At 49.6% G+C, this 14,619-nt stretch overlaps 1 protein-coding gene across 1 annotated transcript in view; it reads right to left on the bottom strand.

Annotated features, from left to right (window-relative positions):
- The window catches only part of SLC12A4 (solute carrier family 12 member 4), a 533,265-nt gene that overhangs the window by 193,107 nt on the left and 325,539 nt on the right, over positions 1-14,619 (bottom strand). Inside the window, exon 12 of the mRNA XM_086945194.1 lies at positions 997-1,171. Within this exon, the coding sequence (XP_086801320.1) occupies positions 997-1,171 (175 nt within the window). The remainder of the gene's footprint in view (positions 1-996; positions 1,172-14,619) is intronic.

Genomic DNA, 14,619 nt, shown 5'->3' with positions numbered 1-14,619 from the left:
GAAGCCCTGTGGACCTGGGTCCAACCAGGAAACTGGTTCTTGCAGTTCTTTCAGTCAGGTCCTAGAAGACAAACCTCGAGGCGAACACACACAACGTGAATAAGTCATTATTCTCCTACTTCCGGTCTTCTGACCTGCTCAAAGCCCTATCATTGGTTTACCCATTTCCTCATGTATGTTTGATAGTGTGTCGCCATGAAGGAATATGCAAGACTGCCACAATCATTGTGCGTTTCTTCTTTGGACTCCTATAGATCAAATCCATGGCTATGTACAAATTCACAAATGTTTATATGAGTGCTAAAAATGTTCCATGTTTTTTCATGCCTAGAGCTAAGACTGCAAACGTCCTTAGTGCAACATTGTACCAAAATAATAGGTCCTGTTTATTCAGGCATGTCACGACGAATGGAGACTCAAACAAATCAGGTTTTTTGACAGCGGTCTCTGTTTCTACTCGTACTTTGTCAGTCCACGCCGGATTAATCTGAAATATCAAAATTTTAATGGAGTTCTAGGTCAGACCTACATCAATATATGCTTCCTCAAAGCTTTTATTCATCATCTCGTCACACGATTACTTCAAGCAGCAACGAACTTCAAATGTTTTTTAGAATCTGGAAGAATCTGCCTCTCTGCAGACTAGATATAGCTCTTGGCCTCACAATCCAAAATGGAGGCTAACATCATTGTCAGTGGTATACATAGGGAAAAAAAATTGCTTGAGCTCCTTATGAACACCAGTATTTCTGTTAAGAGAACTTGCTCAACTCTACATACCTATTACAATCACCACATAAAACAATCCCAACACCTTTATAAAAAAAAATTCCTCAACATAGATCTTGGTGGCAGACATTGTAAAGGTACCTATTACTTCACATTATACTCAAGCCATATTCAATACAAATATTAATTCAATGATATATTAATTGAGCTAACATACTCAAAGCTGCAGTGCATTAAACAAAAAGAAAGGGTTTAGAGTATACTCACCCGTAAAAATGGTATGATGTTGTCTTTGGCTATTGCCTGCAGTAATCGAGGGGCTCCTGTAAGACTCTGCAACCCTGCTCCACACGTGGAGAAGAAGGAGCCTATCACAATGACCCAGGGAGAAGGCCAAGACAGGATGCCCACAACTAGGTTTTTGTTCACAGCGTCACCATACCTGGAGAAAAAGATTCATTGGTTACAAGCCTTCCACTTTACACATCCGCTGTGCTGCATGCTGATAGGTGGCAGAAGGAGCCAGCATGTGCATGAGGCTGCTTACAATTTGCCCACTCAGGTTGGGTTGTGCGAACATGCATTCCGCCAAGTTGGCTTCATCAAGTTACAGCAACCATATTACAGAAAGGTGAGACCTAGGTGTCAACGCCTCTACTCACCACAGCAGAAAAGCTATAAATAAAGGTCACTGGCATGCTGAATGAAATTGGATCTGATTTGCCAACGGAATTTTATTGCTTCGGTTTATATATGTGTGTGGGTATTAATTGCATTTACATTTTTTGAAATATCATGTGGTTACAGCAAAACATCAAGAAATGTTTTCATAAGTTAAAATAATGACACAATACACTTATCATCATATATCTTTTGTTCGGTTGCCATAATTTTTTAGGAACCATAAAAAGCACATTACAACAAACATTTTATAAAAAGGGGGTGGAGAAAATGATACCGATATACAAACTTAACAATAAAAAGAGATACATTTCAGGTTAAAAATCAAACGGGGCAAATAAGCAGACTGTTGATAAAGTGCAAATGCGTTAAAAGACATATTAGTCATAATTACACCGATATTTTATGCACATTTTAAGAAAACCAGCCTACAGGTCAAAGAAAGAGATACAGAACCCAAATTGGTTTGTGTGACGACTTTTGGTACATTCAGCAACTCAATTAAAAAGGTGATTTCAAAAAATTGGTCTCTTCTCTCAGACCTACCAGAATTGGTCGATAAACCAACATTTGCATTTAAGAGAGGCCGAAATCTTAGAGACAGGCTTGTACATGCGTATAAAAACAATGCAACTGACCTAGTAGATAACATGCGTCAACTAAGCCCATTAAAGGAACATTACAAATGCAATCATTGCGCTGCTTGCTCTACCACCGCCAATCTAAAACAATTCAATTTGAACAACAAGAACTTTCTCCTTAAGAACTTTTCTAACTGCAATACAACCAACGTTGTCTATTGCATAGAGTGCCCCTGTGGACTCAAATACTTTGGAAAAACTACACAACCAGTTAAAAAGAGAATTCTACAACATCAGTCAAGAATCCGTTGCCGGACGGAAAATGCCCCATTAGTTGACCACTATTTGCTAAAAAATCACAATGAACACGAACTATTCTGGTATGTGGTAGAAGTGATAAAACCCACAATCAGGCAACCTAATGTAGACCATCTATTAACTCTCAAGGAACAACGCTGGATCTGCTTGGCAGACTCAGTCAGACATGGTCTGAATTCATGTACAGAATGGCATTCTCTGGCATGCCTTTAGTCATCATAAATTTTGGGTCAACTAATGTTATCATTTGAAGTCTGGCACCATCAATAGACTTAACTGGATTGATGCATATTCCAATGACTATAACACTGGTAGTTTTGCTTTGTAACCTCTGTATTAAGAAGGATCATTGACTTGCATTATGACTGCTACTGTTTGGTTTGGTCACAATGAATTCAGGCTTTTCTATGAATAATTTGGCGATTTTCTGAATACATACACCACAGCATATAGCCAATCGAACCCAGTCACATTAAAGTCTCGTTTCAGTTATATATCCCATTCCAAAATGGCGACTGTTTAAGTCTCTTCGCCCAATCTAAGATGGTGACTGTTTAAGTCTCTTCGTGTAAACCAACCAACCAATTCAACGATATTTTTATAGACATATATATGCCATTTACCTATCCTAAGCAACATGGACATAATATACAAGTTCTAATAATATCTATGACCAACGAAACGAGTGCAGATTGGTACACTTCCGGTTCCCACCGGGAATGCTTCCGGTTGACGGACATTTAACTCGCGTTACCGAGGCTTGTCAGTGTTTACTAAACAACTGACGACGACGCGTCCTTCTGCCGGCTCTCAACTCTTTTTCAAGTAAGTACCTATGTAGAGACAGGGAGAACGAGGTATTCTGACCACTCGCTCTTCGTATTTTTAATAATAAGATAACGCTGCCCCTCAGGTTTTTTTTAAATGTAGTTTCACTGCCATCCTATATGAGCAGCTTGCAACAAGAGGATAACGCGTATTCAGAGTCTTCTCAAAAAAATGCAGTTTTCTCCAACTAGTCTATATGCCACTTTTCAGCACTCCAAGTTCTCTAACCTGACCATACTCGGACGAGTGCTAATTAATACCTCACTTTATTGATTTGTTGTTGATATCTGCAACACAGATCGATATAAGTATTAACATGCAGACAGATCTGTATTACCACTTAGAGCGGCATTTTTTTAATTTAACTACTTTAAATACAATAGACCAGTTAAACAACTCAACATTATTTTTCACAGGAACTTTTGAAATTATATTCCTACGTGAAATCTGGCAGCCAGCCTCAACGCTAATAATTTGAAGGTATGATATTTGGTCTAACTTATCATACAAATCTTATACATGGTTATTGACTCCTACTGCTGATAGGACTTTATTTATTTATTTTCAGTTGAAGTTCCGTGTCGGACATTCTTGCCACACGTTATTGCTGTTCCCGCACTCATATGCGACATCTTGGCCATATGCCATTGCTGTTTTCGTGCTCATAGAAAATCCACTGTAGGATTCAAGGTGACAATACCAAATTAAAACTTTTTGAATAATGTTTGGATATATGCACCATTTTCCGAAATGCAAAAGAAATGTTAATTTCAAATATGTGGGAATTTTGAAATGTTTAAAAATTGTATGTGAAGTCGAACGAAAATGTTGACAAGCCGCTTTTTTAATGAACTTCTGTTTCTCTTTTATTAAGTAATAATTGTAGAGGTTTTCATATAAAAATTTTAACGCATTAGGTCCACCTAACTAAGACAAGCAGATTTATGAATTTGTCTATACTGCCTTTTTTTCATTTCAGTAATTGTTTCCCAGGGGTTACTAGGAAGGAGTAACCTTTGTGATACTAGATGGTTACATGAGTTTTATCTGACGTATAGAGCATGTATTTCTCTATCCATGTATATTTCTTTCGAATGTACTTCTATCAATTTTTTAAAAAAATCATTTGTTGATTATGTTGTATTTATCATTTTATATAGGGAGTTTTCCTGCATAAAAAATACCGTCCTGATGATGGTCTATCTGACGAATGCTACCTAGACCGAAACGTCGACACTCCGTCATCTCCTGTTTTGTTGCCCTGTCACCAATTCACAACCCTTCTTTATCAATTAATTTTGGTTGTGTCTTTAAACACCTGGAGTTGATGTTTTCAGTTATGAACTGTAGTGCAAATTTGATTGATCTCTGTTCATGACTTATTTTGCTTCACTTTATTTGTATTTGTCTCCCTACTTCTGTTACAGTAAAGAGAATTTTTTGAACATTCAATACGATTCTTGCTCTATATGTTCTTTTTGCCTTCCACCAATATATTAGTTACAGTTGAAACAAGACGGTTATCCTGTGGATACATATGAGTGTGTTACATATGTACGACTCATTAATGATTTGAAATCTGTTTTAAACAAATCCCTTGTAGCACTACTTGACCTTAACTTCATCAAGTTACAGCAACCATATTACAGAAAGGTGAGACCTAGGTGTCAACGCCTCTACTCACCACAGCAGAAAAGCTATAAATAAAGGTCACTGGCATGCTGAATGAAATTGGATCTGATTTGCCAACGGAATTTTATTGCTTCGGTTTATATATGTGTGTGGGTATTAATTGCATTTACATTTTTTGAAATATCATGTGGTTACAGCAAAACATCAAGAAATGTTTTCATAAGTTAAAATAATGACACAATACACTTATCATCATATATCTTTTGTTCGGTTGCCATAATTTTTTAGGAACCATAAAAAGCACATTACAACAAACATTTTATAAAAAGGGGGTGGAGAAAATGATACCGATATACAAACTTAACAATAAAAAGAGATACATTTCAGGTTAAAAATCAAACGGGGCAAATAAGCAGACTGTTGATAAAGTGCAAATGCGTTAAAAGACATATTAGTCATAATTACACCGATATTTTATGCACATTTTAAGAAAACCAGCCACACATTTGGCAATATATTCAGAGTCTAAATATTGCAGAGCAAGGAAAGCAGGGCGACAGGATCTCAAACCCATAGATAACAAAAGAGGGATGATCCAACGCTTTCGGGGAAACTCATAAAATCTGCAAAATAGCGTAACATGGATTGTGGATTGTTCCGAAATATCATCGCAAGGGCACTTAGTAATGAATTTTGACCAGTCTTGCTTTTTTGGAAAAGAAACACTGTGGAAAAATATATTAAAACGAAACCAAGTCAGTAGGTATTTTTCATATGCGTTCAGATGAAATTTAAGGTAAGGTTGAAGGCCTGCGGCAGTTTGAACACTTAGGATCTGGGTATTAGAGGTCTTGATAATTTCTCGGGATAAACGCAAGTCCCTTAAATGAGATAAGCATAAAGTTTTTAGGTTTTTCCTCAAAATGCTTAACAAGGTTGAGGGCTCAGAGAAAAATAAGGTCAAGTCTAAGTCTTTAAAAAAGTTACTCACATAGGCCAGCCAGGGGATTTTTAACCAGTTGGCCAGGCCCAGGCAGTCCGTAATGAGCGAGCGGGTCAGGTTACACTGCTCCGTGGTCCAAACTCGGTGCCATAAGAGAATGGGCTGAATTTTGATGTTGTGCGTTATGTAATCCATATCCAACTCAATATGGCTACCGTAAGTTGGAGCACCTTGCGGAACTGCCAACATATATCTAATAAAGCCATTCTCAACCACCTGGAGAGCTTCTACGGCGGCATAGCCCCAGACCCCCGCACCATAAACTGCCACACTATGGCATTTGGCATAGTATATTTTCAAAAGTTCTTCGGGAGGAGGCTTTCCTAGCTTTCGTGCAAAGGCAACCAGGGCAGTTGTTGCTCGAATAAATAATAATTTCCTACTGTACATGGCCTGCTTCCAAGACATTTTGCTGTCAAATAAAATACCTAGATAGGGGTACGTGTTGGTACATTCCAGCTTGGTTTTTGCGATAAAGATCGGTTTGGGTTTCTTTATCCGCTTGCCAATATGCATGACGAAGGTCTTTTTATGTTGACCATCAGGTCCAAGGATGACAAACTTGCAGTAATTATTAAGGAGGAACTGCAGCTGATTTGGGGTTCTCGTCATGATCACCGAATCGTCCGCTTACAATAATGCGGGAATGGGGCAGTGATCAATTGTTGGTAGGTCCTGGCTCCCTTACAGCATGGCCAACTCAAGTCCATTGGTGTAAAGATTAAAAAGGAAGGGAGCCAGGACACAACCCTGTCTAATTTCCCTGATGACGGCAAATGATGAAGTAAGTTCGCCGTGCACCCCGTATCTCAGTCTCGCCGAAGCGTCAGAGTACAGTTCTCGGAGAAATGTGACCAGGGGAGGATCAACACCCAGTTCTGCAAGGATCGACCACAGTTTGGAATGAGACACGCAGTCGAACGCTGCGGTCAGATCTACATACACTAGATGCAGATTGCCATTCTTTGCCCCAGCGTATTTTCCAATTAAAAGGGACAGGTTTAACGCCTGCTCTACGGTTCCCAATCCCTCCCGGAACCCATATTGCAGGTCGGTCATAATTTCATTTGCTGCAGCCCAATCCTGTAGGCGCTCGAGGACCAGCCGACCAGCCACTTTGCCAAGGGAGTCAAGGAGGGATATGGGCCTATAGCATGCAGGGTTATTGCGGTCTCCCTTTTTAAAAATGGGGAGCAGGGTTGATGTTGACCATGAGTCAATTAACCCTAATGATATGGCAGCTTCAAGAACACGGTTTAGAATCGGTGACCATAACTCCAGATTATGGGTAAAGATATCTAGCGGTACCCCATCCGGGCCGGGCGCCTTGCCAGGTTTAGAGGCTGACAGGGTGGTAATGATTTCATTATGGCCAAAAGCTAACTGGATGGGGTAAATTTTGGTAGTATGGGGGACACCCTCCCTAGCTTTCCCACTCTCATTCTGGGTTAAATTTACTCCAGAGAAGATTTTCGAGAAATGGTTAACCCAATTCTCTGCAGTTACTGCCACTTCTATCCTGGGTGCAGAACTTTAATCTAAGAGAAAAGGAGATTTTACTACTCACCAGAAAGTTGAGCAGTCCTTAGTACGACAGCTCTCATGGAGCTGTTCCCAAAGGTCCTTTTTAATTTCCTGTCTACAGCTCTTTTTTTTTTTTTTTTTTTTTTTTTTTTGAAGACGTTTATTAATGTTCAAAGGTACAGTACACATAGCAAAGCCTACAACCCTGCGGGCCGGCTGCAAATGAACGGTAAATCGTGGGTGTGTGGGCCATCACAAAAAGGGCATGTCATTGCGTCCCTTGTGTCCCCGGTGTGCTAGGACATGGAGAAGATAATCACAATTTCTTAGGTCAAGAAAGGGAAAGTCCATAAATGACGCCTCATTTTTCATTTTTCCTAGAACTGAGCCATAAAATTGGCAAACTAAACAAAACAGTCCGTATCGGTGCGTCCCAATGTTCCTATCGCGGCTTCCCCACTCGAAGTCTGTCCCACAGGCACGGTGTTAGTAGGTGCCACCTCTGTACGGTGTGTTGTTTGCCGATGCTGTTACAGTGCAACTGGAGGTCAGAGGTGTGCGCGCGCAAGTGTGCCTGAACTTGGAGTGGGATAGCCCCTGCGGGCCATGATGTGCCATCGGTCGCCGGCCTTGTTAGTGGAGCATGTGGCATTCAGGTGGAGGAGCCTCGCTGCCGGTGTGGCTATCAGCGTCCACGCCTGCAGTCGCCATCCGTAGTGCCGTCAGCGGCTCCTGCCCACTTCAACACGAGGGGGCAGAGAGGCCACCGTCCGTGAGCAGGGGTCCGATACTACAAACATGTAAACATATATGTGATAGTGGGTGGGGGGGGGGTGGAGTGTGCTTGCGGGGGCGATGTCAGCAGTTTTATGCTTGGGGCGCGCTGCTGGGCAATGGCCGCTGACGGGCGCCTGCGTGGGCGTTGGGTCGTATCCGAGGTTTACGCGCTGGCTGTTTCTTGTCTGCGTCAGGGGGGGGGGGTAGGGTGGGGGGGGGGTGGCGCCGCTTGCGATACAGCATTAGCCCCTGTGACCCACCTCCGGCTTCACCTAGTCTACGTGAGCCCTCTGACAGTGCCCTCCCCCTTCAGGGACCCCAGGATGCCATCCCAGAGCTGAGCTATCGGGAACTGCCGCAGGCCCGCTATTTCTTCCCGGCGGAGCGCCGTGCCTTCCGCCCCGGCCCAGTTGGTAAAGGATGCGAACCAGTGTTTTGGGGTGGGTGGTTCCCGTCGCTTCCAGTGTCGCGTAATCAGCCGTTTGGCCGTAACGAGGCCCAGATCCCAGAACCGTGCCTGCGTTTTGTTTAGCTTGGTTCTTTTATAGAGGCCGAGGATGCACGCCTCCCACGTGTCCGGCAGGCCCGGGCCCGTGCTGTGATTCAGGAGTGAGGTCACCTCCCCCCAGTACGCGGTCAGGGTTGGGCAGTGCCAAAGCATGTGCAGGATGTCTGCGCCTAACAGGTCACATCTGGGACAAGCAGCAGTGTCGACTGCGAAGTATCTGTTTATTCTGTCTGGCGTTAGGTATGCCTGGTGCAAGATGTATAGTTGGATGACACGGAAGCGGGAATTGCGGGGGATGTTCACGGGGCTAGCCAGTACTAGGTTCCACTCCTTGTCCGTCCAGTCCCTCCCACGGTGCGCCGCCCATTTAGCCCTAATCTGCTGCGTGGGTTTCTGCGTGTGGATAAGAAGCGCCTGCGCCAACCAATGCGTGATGTGCGAGCCTCTGCCCATTACATGTAGATATTGGACCAGGTGGTGCATTGGCGGTTCATCCTGGATGTCACCCCAGGAGTCAGTGTATGCCCGCAGTACCGATGCATGGAGTAGGAACTGCCCGGCCGGGAGTCCCGTGGTGTCAGATAACTCCGCAAATGAGAGCAGGACTCCGTCAGAATACAGGTCACCCATGGTCTCTACTCCAGCCGTGACCCAGTGGTCCAGTTTGCGCTGCGTAACCATCCCGCTCCTCCTGGGGGTGCCCAGCAGGGGGAGGGCAGGAGCATATGGCCTGGTATTGTGCGTCAGCTTCAGGCTGCGGAGAAAGCATTTGCGGGCCACGGCCACATGCATGGGCAGGGGACGGGGTCCCTTGGTCAATGGGTGAAACAGGGCGCAGGTCTGGGGATGTGTCCACTGGTAGTCCGCAGTGGCCGTATCGTCCAGATGTGCATCGCTGAGCCAGTACGTCACCCATTGGAGCTGCGCGGCCAGGTAATACAGCTCCATGTTGGGGACAGCCAGTCCGCCCTCCGCGGTCGGGGAGTACAGTTTAGCCAGCGCCACTCGAGGTCGCCCCGTGTTCCAGATCAAGCCACGGAGCATTGATTCCAGATCGCGGAATATCCGCGTGGGGACATACGTGGGGATATTCGCGAAGTAGTATAGCAGCCTAGGGAGCGCTATCATTTTAGTAAGAGCGATGCGGCTGGGCACGTTCAGCGGAAGGGTTTTCCAGAAGGACATCTGGGCTCGCAGAGAAGAAATGGCGCGCACCAGGTTGCCCTCTAGTAAATCCTGTGGGTCTCTGTAGATGTGCAGTCCTAGGTATTTAAACGTGGTCGGGTACCAAGCGAGCCTGGCCCCTCCAAGATGCACATCGCATTCCTCCTGATCACGGTTAAACGAGTATGCCCCGGACTTGGCCCAGTTGACCCTGAGGCCCGAGACCTCTGCGAAGTTCTGGAAGACGTCCGATAGCTCGGCTGGCACCGCGGTGAGGTCCCGCACATAAAGCAGCAGGTCGTCTGCGTAGAGTGAGACTATGTGCGTTCCGTCAGCCAATGGGATCCCCCATTCCGCTCCTCTGTCCCGTAGCAGAGCTGCTAGTGGTTCGATGGCTAAGGAGAAGAGGAGGGGGGACAGGGGGCAGCCTTGCCTGGTGCCTCTGCGCACCTCGATCTTCTCCGACAGCAGCCTTCCCGTCCGCACTCGGACACTGGGTCTCTGGTAGAGCAGACCGACCATGTCGGCAAATGCATCTCCCACCTCAAATCTGTCCAGCACGGCTCCCAGGTATGGCCACTCTACCGAATCGAAGGCCTTCTCCAGGTCCAGGACCAGGCACCCCGATCTAGGCCAATGCGTCAGAGCCGCTTCCTGAATCCGGAAGAGGCGGCGTAGATTACGAGACGTGCTCCGCGCCGGCATGAAGCCATTTTGATCGGCGTGTATCAGAGTAGGTGCCTCCAGGGCCAGGCGGCGGGCCAGGAGTGAGGTGAAAATTTTATAATCGGTATTTAGCATGGCCAACGGTCTGTAGGACCCCATGAGTGCGCCATCCCTGCCTGGCTTCAGCAGCGAGACCAAGTTTGCCTCGTTAAGCGAGTCTGGGAGTGTTGATTCTTCCATTGCTGTGTTGTACAACTTGAGCAACTCCGGAACCAGCGTGTCTGAACACGCCTTAAAAAATTCGGCGGGCAGTCCATCCGGGCCAGGTGATTTGCCGTTGGACAGTGCGAAGATGGCCTCGCGTATTTCATCCGCGGAGAATGGCGCTCCCAGGGCGTCCTGTTGTGAGCCTATAAGGGAGGGCAGCGGGATGTCCGACAGGTATTCTGCTATGTAGGCCGCAGTTACTCTCAGTTGCGACTTGTATAGGGCCCGGTAGTGTCCCACAAACGCTTGGTGTATCCTATTTTGGGTGTACACTAGGTCTCCCTCAGCTGTGCGGATGACGGAGACCGGCTCCGTGCGTTCCTCCTGCCTGACTAACCAGGCCAATAGCCTGCCGGGCTTGTCACCGTGCTGGTGTACTCGCGCCGAATGGGCCGCAAAGTTGACGTGCCGCAGCCGTTCCAGTAGCGTTTCGTGCTCCGCCCGGGCCGCCTGCAGCCGGTCACCTGCACCCTCCACCGCCTCCTGCTCCCCGCCGAGTAGGTCCGCCTCCACCCTGCGCAAGTCCTCCTCCAACTTCCACCGTATGCTCCCCTGAGTGCTCAGGCAATGTCCCCGTACCACCACCTTGAATGCGTCCCACTCTACTCTCGGGGAGGATGCTGTATCTGAGTTATCTTCGAAGTATTGCGCTACGCTGGCCTGTAGGGAATCTCTAAAGGGGGCGTCTAGCAGTAATGCAGGTTGCAGTCGCCACGTGGGGATTGGCGGGCGCGGGCGTTCCCAGGCCATGTGCAGTGTATGGGGGTTGTGGTCGGAGTGTGTCCTACCCAGGTATTGTGAGTCAGTGATATGGGGCAACATGTCCGCTGACACCATGTATCTGTCGAGGCGGACATGTAATGCATGTGCTCCTGAGAAGTACGAGTACACCCTAGTGTTCGGATTGTGCGCACGCCATGCATCTTTCAGACCCCACTGGGTCGCCCACTGTGTGAGTGCCCTCGTGGCCCCCTGGGGTGTCGCCTCTGGCCTCGGCGGGACCGAACGGTCCAGCACTGGGTCTAGTACCGCGTTATAGTCGCCCCCCAGGATCCATGGGACGCCGTGCCAGGGCGCTAATTTCCCTGAGATATGCGCCAGGAAGGTGCCCTGATCCGTGTTTGGGGCGTAAATGGACGCCAGGACCACTGGTTGCCCGTCTATGCGGCCCTTCACCAGGACATACCTCCCCTCCGCATCTATGTGTACGTCCGACATCACGAAGGGGGTTCCCGGTTTTACCCATAGCAGCGCCCCGCGGGCGTACGAGGAGTATTCAGTGGCATACAGTTGTCCCCTCCATCTCCGCCTCAGCGCTGTCACCTCCGCCCCACTCAGGTGTGTTTCCTGCAATAGCGCGACCTGCACGTTCTGCCTCTTCAAGTAGGAGTAGATTTGGTACCTGCGCGCGGGTGTGTGCATACCTCTAATGTTCCACGTGCATATTTTTATGGCAGACATTGCAGCAATATACATTCCCCCCTGACCCTCCCAATAGCAGCGGCATCACCAAAGGCCCCAGCAGTGGCTCCCCCAGCTCTTCCGTTCCCACCCCCCACATTACACTCAGCAAAGTTTGGGTAAACATAAGGACAGGGAAAAAAAACAGTAAAGAACAACAACCAACAGCGGGCTAACCCCACTAAAATACCAAAAGGGCAGTGGCGGAACGGGCCACCGTCCATACTCTCAAGAGAGAGGAACAGTCTCGCTTTGTTCAAGGGGCAGTGTGTGCTAAGCACAAGTTCGGCAGGATGTATGTATAGTCAGTTTTAGGGGAAGCAGGCCGCTTCCCTGAGCCATACAATGCAGGACAATAGTGGCCGCCCACTGCGGTCCAATGCTCCAAATCGCCCATCCTGTATGCGACCAGGCGCAGATGCGCGCTAAAGGACCACCCCTTCAACGCCCTCCCAGCCTACCACTAGTGCCATAAGGGCATTACTCACTGTTCCAGGTGTCCACAGTTCGATCAGCTGGCAGGGGGGGGGGGGGGGGGGGGGCGGCCCCAGCAGTGGCGGGCGCCGATTGCGCACCATCGTCCAGGCGACCACTGCCAACCCCTCCCTCGTCATGGCAAGGCCAATGCAGACATCCCCCGTAGGGTCAGTGGATCAGGTCTGAGGTTTGCGGCGTGACGATGGGCAGTTCCATCGAGTTCTGTGAGTTCGGGATCCCGTATATGGCCTCGTCGTCGTCGCTGGGTACCGGCTGTCGGCCGTCCTCCTGGGCCGTCTCATGGGAGGATGAGTTACTTATTTGGGAGACCTTCTGCAGTGCATCGCGTTGTTCTCGGAGCATCTGGTCCAGTGTGGGGGAGAGTCCCGCCCCCTCCTCCGCGCGTTGGGACTGTTGGGTCCTGTGCCTGCGGCGTCGTCGTGGTGCTCGTGGCCTGGTCCTCGTCTCGCCTCCGTGAGAGTGTTTCGGTGCCGTGTCCGTGCCTCCGTCCAGCCACTCGTCGGCCTCCTCGGGTGTGTTGAAGAAGTAAGTGCTAGCTCCCGCCACCACTCTCAGCTTGGCAGGGAATAGTAGGGAGTACTTGAGGCCCGCGGTGCGCAGTCTCCTCTTCACTGCCATGAAGTCGTGCCTCTGGCGCTGCACCTGGATGGTGTAGTCGGGGAAGAACATGATCAACGCGTTATCAATGCGCACCTCGCCCAGTCGCCGTGCCTCACGCAGCACCGTGTCTCTGTCCCTATAGTTCAGTATCCTGAAGAGCAGCGGCCTCGGGTTGGTGCCGGTGGTGTAGGGTCTCGTTGGCACCCGATGTGCGCGCTCCACGACGAAGTGCGGTGACAGCGAGCCTTCGGGCAAAAGTGTCCGTAGCCAGTCTTCCACATGTTCGGCCGGGCGGTTCCCTTCCCATTTCTCCGGAACCCCCACAAGTCTAATGTTGTTGCGTCTCGCCCTCCCTTCCGCGTCCTCAGCCCTGTCCTCCAGGAACTCCACTCTGTTCAGGAGGTCCTGTACGTGTCTGTCAGTCTGGGTGACCTTGGGCTCGATCTCCTTCACTGCGCCTTCCAGGGTCTTGGTTCGGTCGGACAATTTCCTATGGTCATCACGCAGGAGGGTCAGGTCCACTGCGACCCCATCAATTTTGGACTCCAGGGAGGTTCTAGTTTGCTGGAGCGACTGCTCCATCCGTTCCACCGCTGCCAGCACGCTGTCAAGCCTCGCAGCCAGTTGCTCGGCGGCCATTTTGTGTGCCCGCTTGTCCGTCTTCCCCTTCGGCAGGGCCCCTCCGGTCCCGGTGCGGGTCCGCACTCCCCCGGACATGTGCGGGTGGCGCCTGTCCTGCGGGGTCGGCCCCTGGCGCTGCTCCAGTGACGGTGTCCCCTGAGGCGCTACGTCCCTGGGTTGGGGCCCCGCGAGTGCTGGCAGGTCCCTTTGGTTAGGCCGTCATTGTTGTCCCCTAGGGGGGGGGGTCCTCCAGCGGGCGGCCTTGCGCGGGGCCTCGGCGCAGGCGGGGGTGCCCTGTCCCCTCCTTCGCCCGTGCTCGTCCCTGGCGGTCCGCGGCCGCGCCGACTGCCCCCCGGATTGCTAGCGGGTCGTGGCCCAGTCACTCCGCCCCAGTTGTAGTGGGGGCCGGGGGGGCCGGCACTGTGCGTGAGTCCGAGGGGTCCAGGCGTCGCGAACGGGTCTGACCACCGGTTCCGGCCCGGGTCACAGCCTCTCGTGTGCCTCGCCGACCCTCAGGCAGTGAGTGTCCCCGTGGGGGGGCCCCGCAGGCGGGCCCGGCGTGAGGCACACCGTCGCGTGTCTCCACCTCAGGGGGGGGCGGTCAGCCTGTCTCCGGCAGTGGTGTGGCGTCCAGGCGAGGGGAGGGACGGTCTGCTGTGCTGCGGGTCTTGGGGCCGCAATGCCCGGGCCGTCGCTCCGCGTGGGCTCCTCTATGCTGGCGGGCGCAGGAGGGACTCACCGGGTGGCTCCGATGGCTGCAC

This window comes from Lissotriton vulgaris, chromosome 12 (assembly GCF_964263255.1).
Source record: "Lissotriton vulgaris chromosome 12, aLisVul1.2, whole genome shotgun sequence".
In the NCBI taxonomy this organism is placed as follows: Eukaryota; Metazoa; Chordata; class Amphibia; order Caudata; family Salamandridae; genus Lissotriton; species Lissotriton vulgaris.
The sequence above is the reverse complement of the archived record's forward strand: the minus strand, read 5'-3'. Positions and strand labels throughout refer to the sequence as shown.